Raw genomic sequence first — 22,779 nt, 5'->3', positions numbered from 1 at the left:
AAGACTTACACTAATAGTTTTACTACACTACTGTTGTTCTGCCCATACTGTATATTTAGTATTATATTCAAAGTCTTAGAAAAACTGTATTGATCTATAAGAGAAATTATTTGGACACAGTAGCTCACATGTCACAATATAATATAACAACAAAGAGCAAAAATATAAATGGTGATAATAAATTTTAAATAAGAAGCAAAATAAGCAAGAAACTGGTACAAGTAAAAATAAAAACATATAGAAATATAGTAATACGAATATACAAACAAAAACAACTTATTTTTTTTAAAGGTGCACTGTGCTGCCACCTTCTTGTTTCTATGGAGATGCCATTGCTCTGCTTAGAATGTTCCACAGTATGACATTAAACACCTCTACCTTACATTTATTCAGTTACAGGTGGTTTTATAGCTCAAAAATACTTAGGAAAACAGACATTCTGACTGTGAGCAGGGTGTCTCTCCACAGATCTGACCTGTAACGTGGTCTAGTTTGGTCTCCATGAAGATACAAAGATTTAAAGCCATACTGTGAAACATTCCAGACAAAGCAGTATCATCTCCATGGAGAAAAGCATTTGACAGAGCCTTTTTTTATTCTAATCCTACTTATTTCATCATCCTTTACATTTACTATTACTATTCATGTGTTTGAATTCAGGACAATAAAACAGTTTTGTCTTTACTGTAGTTCTAAGTGACTTCTAACTTGCTTGTACATCAGCGCAATATTTTAACCAGGCTGGTGCCACCTAGTGCCTCCACTCAATTTCATTTCTCTCCAGGGACTAGGTAAGGAATCGGAATACACTAGATGGATTGCAAGAACCTCAGAAGTTATAGACCACGCACTGGCCAATCAGCGAAGAGCTGTGAAGCCATGACGTCAAACTCAAGCACCTGTCTGGGTCCCTTTTGTGGTACAGCACAACAGTAAACAAAGCGGTCGAGATGGATGTAGACGAAGCCACATTCTGTGTTGGCAACAATTCCCGAGATTGAGGATTTTAATTTGGAACAAAGAGAATGTTTGGTGAATTTTATCAAGGGGAAAGACGTTATTGCCCTTTTTTCTACAGGATTTGGTGCGTTACATACGTCACAACCAAATAGCAGTGATTGGTTAAATTTTAAAAAAGTACCCGCCTACCATCAAGCGAACAAATCCTAATGCTGCGAGGTCAGACGGTTTCCACGAAGTGAAACCGGCCGAACATTCAGGCTAGAAATATTTGCCAGACTATGTGTGATTCAAAATAAATGAACAAGTACAATAAAGTGTGCTGGTGTTTATCATAATGTTTTTGTTTGATTGAATGCAGTGATATTCTCATGTGATACTTACACTCATATCCGTCATGCAGGTCTATACAGCGGCCTCCTTCGTAACACGGGTTGTCCACGCACCACAGACGGGTTTGGCAAACGCGCCCGGAAAAGTTACTGGGACACTTGCACCTGAAGTCATTCCAGGTGACCTCGCAGTGTCCACCGTTGAGACAGGGTGCATTCTGGGTAAAGGGAAAGACAGATGGATGGATTAGGCTAATGTAGTGATCGCTTGTTGTAAATTCTCTCACCTGATGCGAGCTGCGCGGTTAGCTGCAGAGAGGATTGAAGGCTAACTCGCAGATCAAAGGATTCACAGCGAGATCGATGTTAATGGGTTTTAGGCAATGTAGACTTCGTGATTTCACAGCAGCAAGACGTATTTGACATTGATTTGAACTTTTCATTTGAAAGGAAGACCTGATTTTTATGCGAGACAGTTTTTTGATCCGACTTCTGAATGATCGGTGCTTGACCCTGACATATGGCAGGTGTATGGTCCACTTTGTTGGCCATAATCCCATTTGGGAGAATCTAAACAGTGAACTTAAACTTCACTACGGCTCTAACAACACACCTGCTACTACTACTGTGTCTACTACTACCACAATACCTTACCAATACTACACATGCTTATTTCTGAGCAACAACTTGTCTTAATTGGCTATTTTCTTATTTGTTATACAGTTGTTTTCTCATACTTGGAGTTGTATTTTGTTTCATTGACACATATTTAACACACAAATCCTTCATATTTAGGCAGTGTTCTACCTTGTGATGTCATGTGGCAATACAGAAGGTGCTCCACTGTATTTTTACACCTTCACTAGAATCATTTGGATCTTGGATCTATGCACAAACACTAATAAAAAAAATAAAAAAAACCTTCTGCTTCATGACCTCACAAGGTGGAACATTTTGAGCTTTGGAGATGTAGATAATAAATAATGAATTATTACTTGAACTAAAACACAACTCCAGGTATGTTTTTGAGAATTTTAGCCTGGCTTAAAGCTCACAAGAGTCAATTTCCATAATATAGGACCTTTAATCCATAACTCATCAGTGATCTGTTATATTCTATAACGCAATGAGCAATTCAAGACTTGTCTAGTGACAGAAATTATTTGATGTAATTTATTGTTTTCAGCCTAAGGAAGGTAACTTATAAGGTTTAAAGTCACGGTCTCCTGGCCTGAATTAATTAACATTTTAAAATGCCTTTCCTGACATTTGCATCTCGATTTATCCAGGCTTAGAGGTAGCACAAAAAAATACAGTGTCTTGACCAATGGTACTCTAAATCCACATAAGCCATGCCAATTTCTAACCTCTTATATTAGACCTCTCCAGACATGATTCTTACTGGGTTTGTACTTAATTTGAATTTATTGTGTTTGAAATAAATGTCAATTTTTAGAAATATATTGTAAATTTAAATAACTGAGAGAAAAAAAACATAATCTAAAGAACTTTACAAAGTTTTTGTTGAGTAATATCTAATAGAGAAGCACTTGTCTCTCCATAGCCTAGCACCAAAATACATCTCTGACATGTTAGTGCCATAGCACACACTGAGGACCTCAACGACTGGACTCCTGCTGGTGCTCAGGGTCAGGACTAAACACGGAGAGTCGGCGTTTCAGATTCTTCCTGAAGATGTGAGACAGGCCTCTACTTTGACATTGTTTAAATCCAGGCTCAAAACAGTTGTGTTTGTCTGCACTCTTCTTTTCTGTCTCATTTAATGCCTCTCTCTCACTCTCTCTTAAATTTTATGATGATTGTTTATGTTTTGATTTGTTTGTATTGTGATTTTAATGTATTTCGTATTCTGTAAAGCACTTTGACTTACTTGGAGTATGAATTGTGCTAAATAAACTTGCCTTGCCACTTACTTGGAATCATGGGAAAATAACTGCCAGACACTATCCGAGACATTTGCTTCCCTGTCATGGTGGTTACAGAGAGAGGAAAAATGCATGAAGTGAGCCGAGACTGATGAAAACAATGTCGAAACAACTGCAAGACACTATTCCAGGCAGTTGTTTTTGTGTCGTTGTGCAATATCACAGCGGTAGACAGGACTAAGTGGGCGGGATTACAGGTTCAAACTAAAACATATTCCTTACCAAAGTTTCAGGTAGAGACCCTTCACTCATTTTAAATCATTGTGATGTGTTTCAAACGTGCATTGTGAAGTGAGTTTTGCAATCAAATATTTTTTTCCCAAAATTGTTCAGCTTTAAAGATTCATTGTGTAACATTTCTGGTGGACGGTCTGGCAAATTCTTTTCTCCATGGAGAGGTTATTGCTTTGTCTGGAATGTTTCACAGTATGCATCTTCCTGGAGACCAAACCAGACCAAGTTACAGGTCAAATCTGTGGAGAGGCAACCCCACTCACAGTCAGAATGCCTGTTTTTCTAGGTATTTTTGAGCTATAAACCTACCTGTAATTGAATAAATGTAAGGTAAAGCTGTTTAAAGTCATACTGTGGAACATTCCAGGCAGAGCAATGACATATCCAAAGAAACAAGCATGTAGCGGACCCCCAGCCAAACAAGGTTACATAGTGCACTGTTAATATATTGCATTACCTTGCATGTGTCATCACTGTGGCATCCCTCTAGCACATTTTCTCTGTGTAGAACCAGGTAATCATCCTCATTTTCTGACTCTTCCGCGGTGTTAAAATGCTTGTCGTCGATTCTCACATCTTGAAGACACCCTTTAAAATGCCCTCCCCACGCGTTCATGTTCTTTTCAGGGGGCAATCCTCCGAGATACGCCACATCTCCAGCTTCAATCGTAACATTCCCTAAGGCGCGATGGTTCCCCGCTTTCGGAAACACCACGTGACCATACTGGACCTTTAATGTTACTAAAGTATTGTTGCCGTCGGTAACAAACTTGGCTTCGGAGAGGAGAGTGGTGTGGGGGCTGTATATGGCGACGGTTCCTTCTTTGAGATAGATGGTCAGGTATGGCTTTTCTTCTCGTCTGAGTTGGAGTAGCAGGCCGTTGTGTTTGAGTGAGCGCATGAGGAATGAAATGGTGAAGTTTTCTCCGTGGCTTTCTCCGATGGAAAAGGCAGAGTAGCTTGTGGAATTTTCCTGTCCAAATGTCCAAGATGGGTATTCTGAAAAAGAGGATAACAAAAGGTAGATAAAATGTATGTCGTTTGGGAGGCTGAAATCTAAAATATTATCAAGACTGTTCATTCGTCGAGGACATAGCAACCGTGTTTACCTAGTTGCCATGTGCAAGTTTCTTACTGGTAGCTCAAATGAGCATTCCTGATAGTAGCTGTTTTGGCCCGCTTTTGGATACTCTTTGAAACACCAACTTTTTGAAACAGTTACAACTTTCAGAGCTGTTGTAAACTAACATTCCAGTTAACACAAGTAAGCCTTGTTTGGAAAAATGTTTGACCAAAAAATAATGCTATAAATAAATAAATACAATATCTGAAGATTAAGATCAGATGTATGGAAGATAATGTGTTCCATCAGATTCTGAATTTTAAATACCTATTGAATTTCTCACTTTGAATTTTTTCTGAAACAGGAAGTTAATTATTTTTATTCTGAATTTTAGTTACTGAAATTTTAAGTATACTTTTTCAATATATTTCAAATTCAAAATAAAAAAATTTCACCTTTTAAATATGCAGCACAGATATTTTCAAGCCCTCAAATTTAAAAGTTAAAATTCAAAGTGTACAATCTGCAGTGAAAAACTTCACAACAAAAATCCAAGATGGCAAGGCAGAAGCAATCGATCATAAGTGAGAGAGGTGGGCAGAGGCTGTTTCCTATTGGCTGTTCTCATCTGTGGGCGGGATTTACACTTAAGAAATAAAAGAGATGCAGTTTTGATAATTCTGACCTATCAGTCTGGTTCACTACACAATTTCCTGCTTGTTACTAAGTTAGATCGGATCACTTTGGATTGATTTGACCTTGGCATCTTGGATTTTCCTGCAAATTTTTTTCATTGCAGATTTTGCACTCTAAAATTCCAAATAAAAAATTCACCTTTTAAATATTCAGCTCAAATATATTCAAATTCTCATATTCAACAGTCAAAATTCAGACACTTTGAAAATGTACACTTAAAATCTCAGAAACTAACATTCAGAATAAAAATAATATTTTTTCAGAGTTAAAACAATCAAAGGGACAAATTCAAAATCTGACGAAACAAATGATCTTCCATAGAAATGTTGCATTAAGTGTATTTATCTTCATAGAGACATGTTATTTATGTTATATTTCACAGTATGGCATTAAACCTTTTCATCTTCATGGAGACCACACCAGACCTAGTTACTAGTCAGATCTGTGGAGAGGCAACCCCGCTCACAGTCAGGATGCCTGTTTTTATTGGTATTTTTGAACTATAAAACCACCTGTAATTGAAAAAATGTAAGGTAGAGCTGTTTAATGTCATACTGTGGAACATTCCAGACATTTCCATAGAAACAGCAGGTGATGGACCCCAAAGAAAAAGTTGCATACTGCACCTTTAACTATGGAATAACCAAAACAGAACAATAACATTTCCATAGAGACAAGCAGATAGCAGGTCCACCACCAAAAAAGTTACGCAATATTTTCCAATGTTCTTTTTAATCCGATGACAAATAGTTAACTAGATAAACCATATATAGTCTCGCATGTCTTGGAAAAAGGAGGAAAGCAATTACCAAAGCCAAACACTGAGCAGACACGCTGAAATGTAAAATGACCTCTGCTTTAACTAAATCACAGATAAAGCTGCTCCCACATCCTCCAGGTTTACAGAGGTCACAGTGTGGGAGAGGTCTGCTCTGTTCGCTCAACGCTACTGCTATGTCCATTATAATGTATGTCATAACATCACTGTGCAACAATATTAAATACATGTTAGCACTGAAATTAGAACATTACTTATATATACTGAGTAACTGTTTAAATCCAATGTTGGAATTTCCTGTATGGTGGATGAAGTACTCACTTTTGTTATTTAAGTAAATGTACAGATACAAATGTAAGTTAAAAAGTATTTAAAAAGTTTTAAAATATTAAGTATAAAAGTATTAATGTACCTATTGAAAAATGTAGCTTAAGAGTAAAAATAAAAGTATTTTGCAGTATTTTAGAACAATTAAAGGATGAAATGTAGAGATTGTGGAACTACAGCTTTTCAAATTATATAACTCACCAGCTCTTAACTCTTTTTTGTCCTAACCAAAGGTAAATTAAGGGGGGAAAAATCTCACAAAATAACTTGTCTCATGCGTGCACAATCTTGTAGGCATGGTACAATACTGAAATTAGGTGTCACAACTGTCATGGCTAAAATAACTGTGATTAACGATTATATCACAGTACTTATTAAAGGACAGTTCTGAATTTTGGACATAGAGTATCATTTTCTAGTGCGCCAGAGTGTTAGAGACGTGTGCAGACACTTTTTTAAATATTCCATTCAGTCCTTTTATTTGCAGAGATCGTTGGTGCTAGGCTAGTGCATGTCAATTGCTATAGTTAGCCTGCCACTAAAAACAGTTTTACCCACTTCACAAAACACCTGAAGAAAATCTATTATTACTCCAGACTGTTGATGTAAATGTCTGTGTCAATAGAATAATTTTAGAAGTAAAACCAACCTTGCATTTGAAGGATTTGTGTCTGAGCAGCAGTGAGTTGTACTTTCTGATCGAAAACTTTGCAGCGGCGGACTGATATATGAGCAAATAGTCCCTCAACATGTGACGATTCATGCGATGCAAGGTTAGTTTTATTTCAAACATTATTCTGTCAACACAGACATTCACAGTGATAGTCTGGTGTAATAATAGGTTTGTTTCAGGTGTTTTGTGGAGTGGGTAAGACTGTTTTTAGTGGCAGGCTAACTATGGCCATTGACATGCACTAGCCTAGCACCAGCGACCTCTGCAAATACAAGGACTGGTTGGAATATTTAAAAAAGTGTCTCCACACGTCTCCAACTCTCTGGCTCACTAGGAAATGAGGCCCTATGTCCAAAATTCTGAACTGTCCCTTTAAAGCTGCTGATGGTTTAAAAATGTTATGCATACAATTAATTATACTTTTAATATTATGAATAAGAGTAGGAATGGAAAATGACACTTATTTCCTTAAAACAAAATGAACTTGTTATTAATCCTTCAAATAAACAGTTTAGTATGAATAAAAGTTCAAACAATGAGACATTTTAAGCCAAAATCTGCCTGTAAATAGCCTTTTTACATCCAATTAAAGACCCCAAGTGGATATTGAAGTGAACCAGTATCATGGAACCAATCAAGCAAATTTTTCAGTATTAGCGCCAATATCTAATACCAGAATCGGTATCAGCGCATCCCTAAGTAAGTCCCCTATTTAAACAACTGTTATACAATTGTACTTTGTTATAGAAGAAAACATTAAGGATAAGTAACTTTTTTGTAGATATAATTCACAAAAATGCATTGCTTATTCTTACCTTTTTCACATGTCTCTCCATAATAGGGCCGTTGACATTGGCAGCTGGCCCTCACCCAAAGGTCCACACACTCCCCTCTGCCCTGGCACGGGTCCTCCTCACACCACTCCTGTTTGGTGCACCCCAGCTCCATCCCCCTGACCTCCTCCCTCACAAGATCCTGGGGCAGTAAAGGCTTGTGGTCGACATACAGGTCCTCCATGCACCCTATAAACCCCTTCCCGCTTGAAGTTCTTGCTAGGAACTCTGACGGGGCTCCTCCTATGTACATCTCCTTAAAAAATCCAAGTTGTAGGAACATTAAGTGATTATACCCTTCGTTTTTCACTTTGCATCCTTCTGTACAGCCCGGCCCTTTTAAAACCATGACCAGTTTTTCTTCCATGGTCACAGTAACCTCTCTCCACTCCCCATCGTTGACTGGTACAGGGTGGGACGCTTGCAGTACTTTGCCTGATTTCACTTTAGCTCGCAGTACTCCTCCCGCTACTTCTAAGTACAAGTAGTTTTCCACGGTACCTCGAAAGTACAAAACCATATCCGGCAAAGTAGACTTAAATCGAAGCTGTAAGTGCATCTCGTTGCGGACGTCGGTTTGTTTGGTTTTGTTGGTGTATTCCGGCGTTCCCATGTGGACGTAGCCTTCCGAGTTGAATGAGAAGGTGGTGGAGGTGTTGCATAGTTTTCCGCTCCATCCGGGCGGGCAGAGGCAGGTGTAGGTGTGGGCTCCGTCGTTGGTCAACACGGGGGAACAGGAGGCGTGGTTTTGGCACAGATGAAAATGGCAGCCGATCAGTCGCACGTTCGCAGTCCAGACCGCCCCAAGGGTCCTGTCCCGGGGCGGAGGGAGGGGGGCAATGGCACGTGTAGGAGTTGACGCCGTCTTCGCAAGTGGCGTCGTTCTGGCAGGGGGCGCTGTCGCACTCGTTGATGTCCACCTCGCAGTGCACGCCTGTGGAGAAGACGGGTAAGACAGGAAAGTTGGGTTAGAAATACAGTAGTTTCAGAGTTAGTAGTATTTAAATTAATATGATGTTTTCAGAACAGCAACTTCGTCTTTTTGTTTGTCTTTTTGGCAAAATAAATATGCAAGTTTGCTTGTTAACTGGTTAGTTAAGCTCCATCATCACAGACTTATGATATGTGTTACTTATAGGGTCCTACTGTGTGGGCAACTTTCCACGGCTACAATAAAGCAATACTTCTACTACTACAAATGCTATTGAATATCCTTTAAATGTTATTTGCAACTACTATACAATCTATACTACTACTACTACTACTACTACTACTACTACTTTGCACATTCGAATGACATTTTATTCTGAATTAATTGCTATGAAAACAGTGACCAATTTTAATCACTCTCAAACCCAATATTTTACCTTTAATTTTATTTAGGATGATCCAAAACCAAAACAAATATTGTGGATCTTAACCTTACATTTAATCTTAAATGTTGCCCTGAAAAACATTTTTTTTAAATGTAGTTTAACTTTATATCGGAATTACAACATCCAAAATCATCAAAACCTATGCCCAATAATATCTAATAATATCTATAAACTATAATAATAATCATAATCTTCAATTTCAAATTACTACTCAAAATCATATCGATATATTGTTCCATCTTTTATGTATTGAAGTTAATATAGTAATAATTATCGTGACATAGGTACATAGGATTTAAATGAGTATAATGGCTTTTAGAACAGCAACTCATAATCTGTCATGTTTGAAAATTAAGTTTAAAAAAGTTAGCTTGGTTGTTGGCTGGTTGTTTCACATCTAACATCACAAGCTTATTGCTTGGCTACTACGTCACAACCTCTACTACTTCAAATGTCAGTGTTTTCTAGTATTATGGGGCTGCTATAAAACAATACTTCCGCTACTACAAATGCTACTGCTTATAGTTTTTATGCTACTTGCAACTACTTTTGAATCACTACTACTTCAACAACTTCAAAAGTTTGTCATTATTTTCTGGGTACTATAAAACAATACTTCTACTATGATAAATAGTAGTTGACTTAACTAAATCAAGTAAGTGTTCTTGCATTTCAGTTTCCTGTTTATAGGTGACAGTTTGAGGACTTTTGCCCATTCAAAATACAAAATAATTAGTTTTGAATTGCTAATTGCTATGGTAACGGTAAAATGTAGGTCTTAAATGTTAACATGAAAAAAAAATATATAGAAAAGGTTATTTTTATTTTTATTTTGGAATTATATAATTATCTGGGTCATAATAATAATCTTTAGTGGGCTAGTTTAACATTAACCAGATGTACCAAGATCAAATTACTACCAAGGGAACAGAAATGTAAACTAAATGTAATAAATGAATCCAGTATTGCTTTAACACTGATCAGCTGTTTCCTATTGTCATTTGCAGATGGGACACACAAGGAAATGGCCTGTCATTACACAGAGGTGAATACAATTTGGATCCCAATGTAATATAATAAAACCATATTAGTTTAGCAATCAGACAATGAATATAAAGCAGGATTTGTGAATGAAACTACACCACAAACATTACAAGGAATCAACAACAGCAAGTCACGGTGCGTCCTAATTCCTACGAACAGCAGCCAACTTGCATTACCAAAGTCTATTCAGGCTATCCATGCCAACAATTAGACACAACCCTTTAGATGCTTTAAAGTTTAAGCTTATAAAATGCTAAATAGACTGTACCTGCCATCCAGATCGCACTATGACACCAGCAAAGCAGTAGCATCCACTTTCCTCCCAACATGATTCAATGATTAAAATCGACCAAAATAACAATTTCTAAGATAAACCCCTTTTGGGCTTACGAAGCAGTTGTGCATGTGTACTCCTCCGCACCGTCCTGGGAGTGATCGCACGCTCCTGCCCACCTTTTCATTTTCCCTCCCTCGCTCCGGTCTCCACAAGCCCTGCCCATCACGAGCGCAAGGAGAAATAAGCCGAGAGGAGCCAGCTGGCCAAAGTCACTGTCCGATGGAGGAATGCACTGCAGTGGGTTCTACCAGCCCCCACCCCTCCCTCCCTCCTCACCCATCTGATACTGTGGAGGAGAGAGAGGGACAGCAGGAGGCGCTAGAGGTTTAGGTTGAAAAGCCATGGCAGTAATTAACGCCTCTAGTTTGGATTAATATGTTAATACTTAAAGGTGCAATGCGTAACTTTTCTAGTGGAGGGTCTTTCACCTGATTGTTTCTATGTATGTGTCATTGCTCTGTCTGGAATGTCCCACTGTATGACATTAAACAGCTCTACCTTACATTTGTTCAATTACAGGTGGTTGTACAGCTCAAAAATACATAGAAAAACAGACATTCTGACTGTGAGCGGGGTCACCACTCCACAGATCTGACCGTAACTTGGACCAGACTTTATCTCCGTGAGGAAACGTGTGTGAAACATTCCAGATAAATCAATAACATCTCCATGGACAAAAGCATTTGACACACCCTCCACCAGAAAAGTTACACAGTGCACCTTAAAACGTGTATTTTGTCTTGATAATTAAATCTCCAATATTAATTTTAACTTGTAAATGTAATATGTTTGTAATTCACTTCTTGTTTATGTGCGCTTTGATAGTTACCAGCAGAGGGATCATGGACTTAAGCAGTTTAAGTAAGTCTAAAAGCATGAGCTGCTATCAGTAAGACATGCTTTGTTATGAAAAATACTTGATCGAATCCTTAAAATTGTTAGATTAAGGTGTAGGGGGACCTCCTCATGACATCACAAGGCCAAAAGTTTGTTTTAGCATAATGATCCCAGTGTTCACAAACTTTTGGGGCTGGAACCACCAAAATAACCATGCAACCGACCTGGGCCTAAACTATACAAGAGCTTTCACTGTCCGTTAATATTAAACAAAAGCATATTTATACACATAAGCACAATGAAGTTTATCTTTACCTCTTGGTTCCTATATGGTTGCCCTCTGACAATAACATTAGCTTTAGGTATGGTTCTACAAGGGCATTATTTTTTTATATATATTTAAAAATATTTCAGCTCCAAAGTGTCCAACTAAACCTACAAGTATACACAGTAGTTGTAATACTCTGAATCAAAAAGAATATTACATGATATAATGATTTCGTGCATTACACACACTACACTTTAAGTATTTTTACTGCACTATACAAGTACATCCAAGTTCCTACTGCATATTTAGTTATTATTTATTTTATTTATTATTTATTTTATATTATATTTTATATTATTTATTATTTATTTTTATTAGATATTTTGAAGAGGCTGATAAAATTGTAGATGGGACACTTTTTTACTTAAAAATACCTTGATAAGATTTTGGTGTGAATTATTTCCGTGATAATCTCAAGAATTCAAGTAAAAAACATATTTCTTCATGTTGTCTGCACTGAAATGAATCATGGGATATGTAGTTCCATATGTTTATAAGCTGTTGCTACTATAAAACCATGCATTTAATCAAAGGATGCGATTCAATATATTGTGACATCCCACGATACGATACGACAATACAATATCACAATATTTTCGTTATTGTTACATCCCTAATTTCTATAAAATGACTATGTAAACCTCCTATTTTCTTGCTTTGTTTTCAAGATCAGTGTGCAGTATACAGAGGTAAGCTATGACAAAGGTGACAGAGTTGTGTCAGCAAACATCATTACTTAACACTCTTAACACAGTGAACTATTAGCCATGTGATGTTTTCACCATAATGAGGTCTTATTTTAGCTCAACTGTAATCCCACTGTGTTCTATACATATCTGTCTTTTCACAGGTCTTTGTCATAGGTTAATACTTACTTATAAGTGTGTGGCTGAAAATACATTGCTGTCAACACCTAATGCAAGGAACAGAGTGGATTTACAGTTTCATTATTGAAGTAGTATCAGATATGAATTTGTACATTTTAGCAGGAGTATCCTAATAATACAATATTTGGTATCATGTTATAATATCTACACCTTAATTACCCTTAATAAAGTATGAAAAAAGATTTACAACTACCACATTATTTATTAAGAATGATTCAAGTCTAGTATTTACTTGATAAGGAGGTTAAGGTAGGTCAAAAGTGTACTTATTATAAAGTGTTAACAAATATTCATTAAATTCAATGAGTAAAAAACATTTTAAAATGTAAATGTTGTGTATCTGACAAAAGTAAACCTAATACAGCCCTTATAGTATACTTATTCTTCTTATTCTTAGTGTTTTATTAGATAATAATTAATTTGTATTCATAATTAAATATGACCAAGTGTGTTTGTTATTTCCATTAGAAGTATAAAAATATTTTCCACAATTGTTCAAAATGATTCTCTCTAAAAGTTGACCTATATTTTCCTCATTAAAGAAGTAGCTTTTTCTTTGTTTGTATCTTTCATTGCAGTTAATTAGGCTCCTATAAGCAGCTTTCCCATAATCCCCCTGCCCCCTGACAAATTTCTTAGGAGACCCCTCTAATGCCCAAGATGGCGCTGACATATGGCACCTGTTATTGGCTTTGTTGTTTTCTTCTTTCTATGTTGGTCTGTGCCATATGCCCCCCTTATCCCCTCCGAGTGCTCCCAGTACAGTATGGTCCCTTAAGGCTGTTAGCAAATTAGCATTCACTTTCAGATCCATTCTATTCAAATGCAGCTACTTTATGTTAATATGTACCATTGAGGAGTTTATTAGTCCTTTAACTGCAGTACTAATGATACTGATACTATGTTCTTGAAAATTATGAACAAGGAGTTAAACATATTTTTATACGAATACATTTCCTTGCATTTTTGTAAGCAAACTACAGACTAATTATGATTAACTATACCATTTCTGTTTAAGGGAGAATTATTTCAAAATCAAAAATAGCTCCCTCTCAAAACAATTCTTCTCTCTGGCTAAGATCTGTACCTCACTATCCTCAAACGAGAGGCCCGTGGCTTTTAGATGGAGATGTACAGCAGACTGGGGACCGCTATTGCTCTCTCGTCTGTGTTGGTACATCCTATTGTGAAGTGGCTCTTTTGTTTCTCCAATGTAGCGCTCACTTGTAAAAATGACTAAATGGAGTAGACAACATTGGTTTGTTTGTGGCTTGTGTTTTGTCCTTAGTTTGGACCAGTTTCTTTCTTAAAGCATTTGTAGGTTTGAAATACCTTGACAAGACTTTAGTGTGAATTATTTCCATCATAATCCCAAGAATTCAAGTAAAAACATATTTCTTCATGTTGTCTGCACTGAAATGAATCATGGGATAAGGAGTTTCTGATGTTCACAAACTGTTGTTACTAAAAAACAATGCATTTAAGCAAAGGAACCTGTGATTCAATATATTGTGACAGCCCACGATATTATTGTGAGACTTCTGATGATACGATATCACAATATTTATTAGTCCTTATTAGTCCTATTAGTCCTAGAGATGTACAGCAGACTGGGGACCACTATTGCTCACTCGTCTGTGTTGGTACATCCTCTTGTGAAGTGGCTGTTTTGTTTCTCCTGTAGCGCTCACTTCAGTCTTGTAAAAATGACTAAATTGCTTTGTTTGTGGCTCGGCGTTTTGTCCTTAGCTTGGACCAGTTTCTGTCTTAAAGTGTTTCTGGGTTTGCAATAGACCAGAATCTCATGTTGTCTGAATCCTCTGTAGTTTTTCAAAAACACCAGCCAGGTAAGGAATAGTTACACCCTTTCTCCTGGGTTCTGATTCTCTGTTGTCTTGTTTTTTTTTAGCTCTCTTAGTTTTATTGAAAGCCCATTTTTGATAGCCACAAACAGAGAGGCTTTAAAGAAACAAAATCCAGATGGTGCAATACCACAATTTAAGAAACACTGGCCTAGTTAAAGGTCCTATATTACACAAAATTGACTCTTGTGAGCTTTAAAATATGTTAGAATGTAATTTCCTTCACAAAAACATACCTGGAGTTGTGTTTTGTTGTGTTTCATTCATAAATGTTTGAGCAACCCTTTATTATTAGTCCATCTAACAACAACACAGTGGTTAAACTACAGTACTTCTGTATTACCACATGGCATCACAAGGAGGAACAGAGTGTTTTCAGTCTGAGAGAAGAGCACAGCCTAAATATGCATGTTAAACTTATGAATGAAACACAACACAACTCCAGGTATGTTTTTGATGAGGAAACAACATTGTAACAGATCAGAAAATGGCATAATATGAGCCCTTTAAGTGAGAAATCCATCCCATCACAGTTGAGGTAGTGTACTTCATAACATTTACTTTATAACAGTCATAAAGTATACACTTCAGTACTTCAGAGAGGCTCCAACAGATTACCTTTCACTATACTCTGTCATGGCCTTTCTGACACAGCCCTGTAATACGGTTAGCAAATTATCCCCAACTGTCATTGAGCGAAAGACCCAGGAATACTGCTTCACTTACTACTTTGCGTACTATTGTGAAACTCCGTGAAGGATCTTGAGCAGGTGCCTTGACCAGTCTCAGATTATATGGGATTAATATATTTGTTTTTTATATGGAATTATCAGAAGGATTAGATGAAGCAATGTAACAATTTCCAAATTTCTCGGTACGATAGTTTCATGATATGCATTTCACGGTACGATATTTATTGCGATTCTGAATATGCAACTTTTCCCTTTAATAAATAAACATTTAAAATGTCTTGACAAGCCTTTGGTCCTGTCGTAAACCAGAGTTAAGATTTAAAAGTGCTTAATAAGTTATTTCATCATATAAATTGTACTGAAATAGAGCAAAGGATCATGGTCTATGTGGTTCCCTCAGTTTCTTTTCGCTATTGCTGCACCATAAAAATGAATTTAAGTAAAGAGACTTGTAATTTGACACAGTGTTGGCCTGACTTTTGACAATACGATATCACAATATTTCAGTTATTGTTACATCCCTAAATACTGAGTTAATGATGGACAATACTAGTGATTTTTGTTTTTATAATAATGCAATATTGATCCGATCCTGATACCAGTAAGTTATATACTAAAATGCTATAGTCCAGACAGTATTATTTTTAATACCTTGTCAGCACTGATTTGACATTATATATTTTTATACTATCATGATTGTTATTTGATGTAACTCCAGATAATATAATCCAACTCCAGGTAATATGATCCCAACTCTCTCAAATGAAACAAAAAAAAAAAAACACCAAAGTTCTTCAAGAGGTGCAAATGCAAGGAGCAACACCTTGCTTTGGTGAAAGAACAAATTAGAACAAATTATCTGACAAAGGCTTTTTGACGAAACGTTATTTAGAAATAAAAAAGCTTTTGGACACTGGCCATCTGAGTGTTCTATGTATTTGATCTCAGCTCCAACCGGTGCATACTTTTGTTGTGTTCATGGGCAAGACATTAAGTTTGAATGCTTGAATGTGATGTATAGTGTAGCTAAACCACAGACTGTATAAGTAATGTAATTTAGCTTTAAAAAATGGCATTATATAAGACCATGCAGACATATTATTGTTGAAAGAATTGAACAAACCTGTGAATCCTCCTGGACAGACACAGTGGTACGAGTTGATCTTGTCTTCACAGCTTCCTCCATTCAAACATGGGCCAGACTCGCACTCATCCACATTTACAGAGCAATTCTCTCCTACAAAAACACATTTTACATTACACAAAACATCATTAAACTTGAGATGCACAATATATGAGTGCTATTATTATTGCTGTTTAATATCCCAGCAATCCAATATATATTAAAAAAAAGTAAAAAATCCTTGATTAAAACAGCCCCAGTGTGTCTTCAGTGATCAGATATGTCTTTTTAAATTGACTATTGAGTTACAAAGGAAACAGAAGGACATGAAGCTAAATGGAAGGATGTACAAAAGTATAACATTAATTTTGAAGTTTGTGTGATGCTGCAAAAAACCCATAAACACTTAACAGATGAGGAAGAGTTAGAATAATTAGAATGCATTAGCGAATTTGAGTTAGATTATGAAGTGTTAATATCAACAAATATCAGTAATTGGACCAACAGCAAGTCAAATATACTGGAAATACTGGATAAGATGAAAAATCAATTAAAGAATATCTCAGTTATTGTATGTTACCAGTGAATCCAGGTTGGCAGCGGCAGATGAAGCCCGCAGCCTGGTCGTAGCTGAAGGTGACCGTGCTGAGTTCAGGGAGATGTCCGTACTGTTGGACATCTGAGCGCTGGAAACACTCTCCTCCGTTTTCACAGGGCTCCCACAGACACTCGTCAATGTCCACCTCACAGTTATCTCCTTCATAACCTGCGTCATAAAAACAAAACAATATTCTGATTAGGGGTGGGCGATATCTCAATATTTAAAATATATCAAGATATTTTTAAAACTCGATAAGGATTCTGACATATTGTATATATCGATATAATGTTTATCTTTAATTCTGATTTCGCCACTTCATTTATTTGACTTGTCTGTGCTTGCCCCCATGCTCCCCCGCCTTTTTTTATGAACAGCAGAGAGTTTCCTATTGCCGTGAATCCTGAAAGTTGGTGCCAAAGAAAGCTTCTAGCACTATGAACCTTTTCCACCATGTACAGACAAGACAATCAGCAGCATATCCTCTGTCACAGAGAGAACACACATATTCCACTGAGTTGTGACTTTTACTCTGACACCACTCACAGTTTATGCAAATGAGCCATGTGATTTTCGTAACTGCATTAAACACATTATAATCTCAAACGAGCCGATGTGGTTCTATAGTGGTTATGGTTTATATGATGTAGTAATGTAAAGTTTATTTATTCAAGATATTTTAAATAATAATTTGCTGCAGTGTAACTTGTACAATAGTGTTTGGAAATGTTGGGTTTGATCTGCGCAGTGGATTGTGGGATGTCTCATAGCTCCTTACGTTGGTGAAGAACATGGATCTATTCAAATAAGGAACCTCCTGAGCTTCCTCTACTAAAGGAGCTCACGGTTCTGGTTATGGTATGGATAGTAGAGTTGCTGCAAAGATGAGCTTGAGTTGAGTTGTTTTATTTTTGAATGAAAAGAAGGAAATTTGTATTATTTCTTCTTTTATGTTACAGTTAAATTATTATTTTTGAATACAGGGATTTTTTTTTTTTTTATGTTGCAGAAGCACTTTGTTCCTACATGAACTGCCTCTTTGCACTTCAGTAAAAAAAGACCTTGTGGAATTTGGAATATTTGTTAATATCTCAATACTTGTAAATCGAGATAAAGCAAAATATATCAAGATATATATATATTTTGCTCCATATCGCCCAGCCCTAATTCTGATAGTTTGTTAAACAGATGGTTGAAGATCTGATGAACAGGCAATGCACTACAACACGCACACTATGTAACTTTATCTCATTTTAATTATCTCTAACATGGTACAACAGAAATGATTAAACATGCACTGTGTAATATTTCTTGCAGACACTCCATGGAAACACTTGTCTCCATTGATTTTGCTTTGCCTAGAATTTTACACCAGGTTACATATCAGATCTGTGGAGAGACGACCCCACTCACAGTAAGTTTTTTGTCTGTTTTTTTGCGCAATAAAAATACTTACAGCATGGATTAGTTTAATGCTTTACTGTGGAACATTTCAGACACAGCAACGTAATTCCACGGAGACAAGCAGTTGGCATATATCCCTAACTTGAAATGTGACATTTTTATTACCTTTAAATTGAAACAAATTAGCTTCCAGATGGCCTGTGAACATCTGTACTGGGTTATTTGACACAGATTTACGTCAGATGCCCTCCCTAACACATTCCACTTCATTTGTTTAACCTCACATTATTTCAGTCAGAATTTCAGTCAATCAATTAATAACACAAGATTTAACATTTTAGCCAATTTTGCCTGCAAACTTTCACACATTTATCTGGGTGCAGAGGAGATTGTTTTTTGTTTTTCTTTTTATTACACAGAAGAGCAAGAACTGTATTGAACGAAGACACGCTGTTAAATCACAAATCAAGCTTTTGGCAACTTGCAGTCTTTGGGGAAATATTGTTGAGCTAACGTCTTATTTTAAATGCACAAAAAACAAGAATTCTGCAACTCTGCACCTTCCCCTGCGGCAGTGTGCTTATGCATCCCATGTATAATTTAACTGGCCCTCTGACTGCGCGGTGCTGCTGGGTTATAAAGATGTAACTTAAATAGTAGAAAGAGCAGGGAGCGGGTATTCTCTGTAGCCGCTCAAAGGTCAAACTAACTGCTCTTTTGTTGAGGAGAATTTATGTGTGGGAAACCTCTGGCCTCCAGGGGTCAGCCTCGAGTCAAAGGCCACTGATATATGTGCTGACTGTTTCTCTATTCCAAGTGTAAACTCCACACTTAGAAGCGGTGGAGTATTTTAAAGATAGGACTTGTAATAAGAAAAGGAATAGAAATACAGCGTTGTACAGCTTGCCAAATGTTGGAAATATCTGTCACATCTTTATTACTCTAAGCAACTAAGCCTATCCATGGTTGCAGAAAGACAAAAATGAAGACAGTTGCCATAGTAACTAACTATTTTAAACATATATTATATCTGGGGGTAAAAGTCTTCAAAATGTCACAATATATAGAAAGCTGAAACCCATGAATAGAGCTTTCCACTGTAGGTAAACAGAATTACTTTTTATACATTAGCTTTAAAGCATTTTTTCAGTGGGAGAGTTTGTGTTCCTCTAAACATTTCAAGCTATAAACAAGCAACCTGAAGTTTATATGTATAATTATGTATAATTATAATTATAATGTTTTCAGAGTTGTGAGATTCCTTTTATATTTGCCTGTAAATGTGATGACTCCCTTCATATTGTGAATTATCTTGTACACTTCACATAATGACAAATACACATATTGATAAAAAAAAAAAGGACCTCCCGAGCTTCCTCTGGGAGCTAATGGTTCTGGTTATCGTATGGATAACAGAGTTAATGCAAAGATGAGCTTGAGTTGAGTTGTTTTATTTTTGAATGAGAAGAAGGAAATATGTATTATTTCTTCTTTTATTTTACAGTTAAATTATAATTTTTGAATACAGGGATTTTTTTTTTTATGTTGCAGAAGCACTTTGTTCCTACATGAACTGCCTCCTTGCACTTCAATAAAAAAAAGACCTTGTGGAATTTGGCATATTTGTTTTTTTGCAGATTGCATTATTTTTCCTATACAGATATCGAGATGTATATCATAAATCGAGATAAAGCAACATATATCAAGATATATGTTTTTGCTCCATATCGCCCAGCCCTAATTCTGATATTTTGTTAAACAGTTGGTTAAAGTCCTGATGAACTTTCAATGCACTACAACACGCACACTATGTAACTTTGTAAGAGTTTGTGTTTGCCTTTAAACATTTCAAGCCATAAACAAGCAACCTGTTTTGTTGAAAAAAAAAAAGGAAGTTTATATGTATAATGCTATGATTACATATGTTTTCATATTTGTGAGGGTCCTGTTAGATTTGCCTGTAAATGTGATGACTCCCTTCATATTGTGAATTATCTTGTGTTCACATAATGACAAATACACATATTGTTAAAAAAGGAACCCTTATTTTGAAAGAGTTCCTATTTTAGACATGCTGCTAATATGCTAATTTTGGCTTGAATTTAAAGATCCAAAATACTTAACTGACTTTTAGAGGAGCTATACAATGTCCAAAAAAAAAACTGAACAGGTCAGAGTAAGTTCTACTTGGTGCATTGTGGTGGATACCTCTGCCACCACTCCATAGTGTCAGTATTATTTAATTGAATTTACATTAAGTCAATTACCTCACACATAATTTAAATCCTTTATTTAGACTTATATTCTGATTTGAGTGCTCACATTTTAGTTTATATAAGTCTGATTTACTTAAACGTGTTCTTTTTGTTTTTTGAGCATTGGGTGGAGGACCCTTGGGAGAGACCATCGTGACTCAACAAGGGGGGGAAAGAGCACTATTTAGTTAGTTTTATTAAGTTAGTTTGTTTAGTTTGCTTTAAGGTCACTTTATTATCACATATTATTTTCTGTATTATAATTATTTGTCTTCATGTTACTTTGATTAAGGTAGTAGTTTAGTTAATTATTAGTTAATTATGGTCCCCAAGTATTCAAACACCCCTGTTCCTTTGTCTGTTGGGTTAGTTTTGTTCTGTTCAGTTTGATTTAAGTTACCCCAGTTGTGCCATTTTTTTTTTTTTTTTTTTTAATAATTTGCCTAATTTGAGCCTTTGTTAAATGATATCATTTTGACTTTATTAAATTTAAACTGATTTTTATACCTTGTCTTTGCCTTTCTGTTTGGTCCACTACATACATGTTTAAGTTAGATAGGCCTATTTTAATTTGCAGCAGTAACATTGAATAGATGAGATATACATGTACCAATATTAAGATTCTGATTGCATTCATTCATAGCTAAAATAGAATATATAAATCAGAGTATAAGAGAAATAAAACAACAAATACAAGTTCAGATTATGTTAGCAGACTTTGTAAAAGGTGATATGTGTGACAACAGTGATGTTTGTAGCAATTACAGTTTAGATGATATAATACAACTATGCAAGTATACTATTTAATTTCTTCATAATTTATATACAAATTGAACTGCACAGACTTAAAGCTACACCATTTGAAAAGCCTGTAGTCTCCTCTTCGCACAACAGCCGTTTTATCTGTACTGTACCTGTCCAGCATTGACAGTGGTACTCATTGACCCCCTCCACACACTTGGCTCCGTTCTGGCAGGGGTCCGAAGCACACTCAGGTATGTCCTCCTCGCAGTGTACCCCCACGAAGCCCGTCCCATCACAGTCGCACTCATAACTGCAAAACAAGACAGCACACAACCCCACGGGCATGTGAGATTAAAGCTTTCATAAGTCGGGTTTAGAAGAGTCTGAACCGGAAATCAAATCCAGGCTTATTCACTGGACCTAGGTCTTTGTGGTATGTAAGTCCATGTGTTTTGTGTTGCCAAGAACAGGGAAATTGTTCAAAAGTTATATTATACTGTACTGAAAATGTTTTGAGGACCTATGCTAAAACTTTTTATTTTTACTTGAAATAATGGAAACAAAAAATAAATGTAGTAAAATGTTGCCTTTAAATACGTATTGGGAATTGATTAAAGTTACTCCTTGCTTTCCTAACACATTCCTCGCATCCTGTTATTCACCGCGATGAGTTTATAAGCGCTTTTCACAACTGTCAGAGGCCAATAGTGCACTTCCTGAGGATAAAACTCTTTATAATTAAATGTAGACAGCACACAGCAGTTTCATTTTGACCATAAGAGCTGCTTTTACAATAGGATGACCATATTTCCGTTTGTGAGAACCCGGACACCTTACCGGGGGTGGGGCCTCGACATTGAGCTACACTCACCTCGCAAACTGTGCACTTGGCCTCCCACCTGTCTCGACCGGGAGGGAAAATGGGGAATTTCATGTCCAAGTCATCATTAAATGCACATTTTGCGCTTCGGCATGTTGCAGGCTGACCGACTGTTTGTGTCTGCTCGCTCCTTCTGATGCACAGAGAGCTACGAGAGTTGCTCAATTTAATGGCCCAAACAAAGATCATGAAAACCCAGAAATTTGAATCCCTTAATAAAAAAAAACCCCGGACACCAAGTACAGGACGCAAAAAACTGACATGTCCAGGGAAAAACGGACGTTTGGTCACCCTATTTTACAATGAATCAGCACTAAAATTTGGAGGGCTCCATTACGCTATTTTCTGATCTACTGTATGTTATAATGTCTTAATGTTTCCTCATTAAAAATATACCTGGAGTTGTGTTTTGTTTCATTTACACATGATTAACACACAAACAGCGCATATTTAGAGCGAGTTCTTCTCTAAAACAGTACATTTTCGCACAGCGCTTTTCCACCTTCAAGGCACTCAAAGCACTTTACACCAAGAAACCACTCACCCCTTCACACACCAGTGTACGCAGAC

General features: G+C 36.5%; 1 protein-coding gene across 1 annotated transcript in view; it reads right to left on the bottom strand.

Annotated features, from left to right (window-relative positions):
* Window positions 1-22,779, bottom strand: part of LOC110154661 (protein crumbs homolog 1-like) — a 55,236-nt gene that overhangs the window by 10,859 nt on the left and 21,598 nt on the right. Inside the window, 7 exon segments of the mRNA XM_020918672.2 lie at window positions 1,345-1,510; window positions 3,930-4,471; window positions 7,825-8,629; window positions 8,631-8,776; window positions 16,329-16,442; window positions 16,909-17,094; window positions 21,500-21,639. Coding sequence (XP_020774331.2) covers window positions 1,345-1,510; window positions 3,930-4,471; window positions 7,825-8,629; window positions 8,631-8,776; window positions 16,329-16,442; window positions 16,909-17,094; window positions 21,500-21,639 — 2,099 coding nt within the window.

The sequence above is a fragment of the Boleophthalmus pectinirostris genome, unplaced genomic scaffold (genome assembly GCF_026225935.1).
Source record: "Boleophthalmus pectinirostris isolate CB_2022bp ecotype Guang Dong unplaced genomic scaffold, ASM2622593v1 HiC_scaffold_4, whole genome shotgun sequence".
Taxonomy (NCBI): Eukaryota; Metazoa; Chordata; class Actinopteri; order Gobiiformes; family Gobiidae; genus Boleophthalmus; species Boleophthalmus pectinirostris.
The sequence above is the reverse complement of the archived record's forward strand: the minus strand, read 5'-3'. Positions and strand labels throughout refer to the sequence as shown.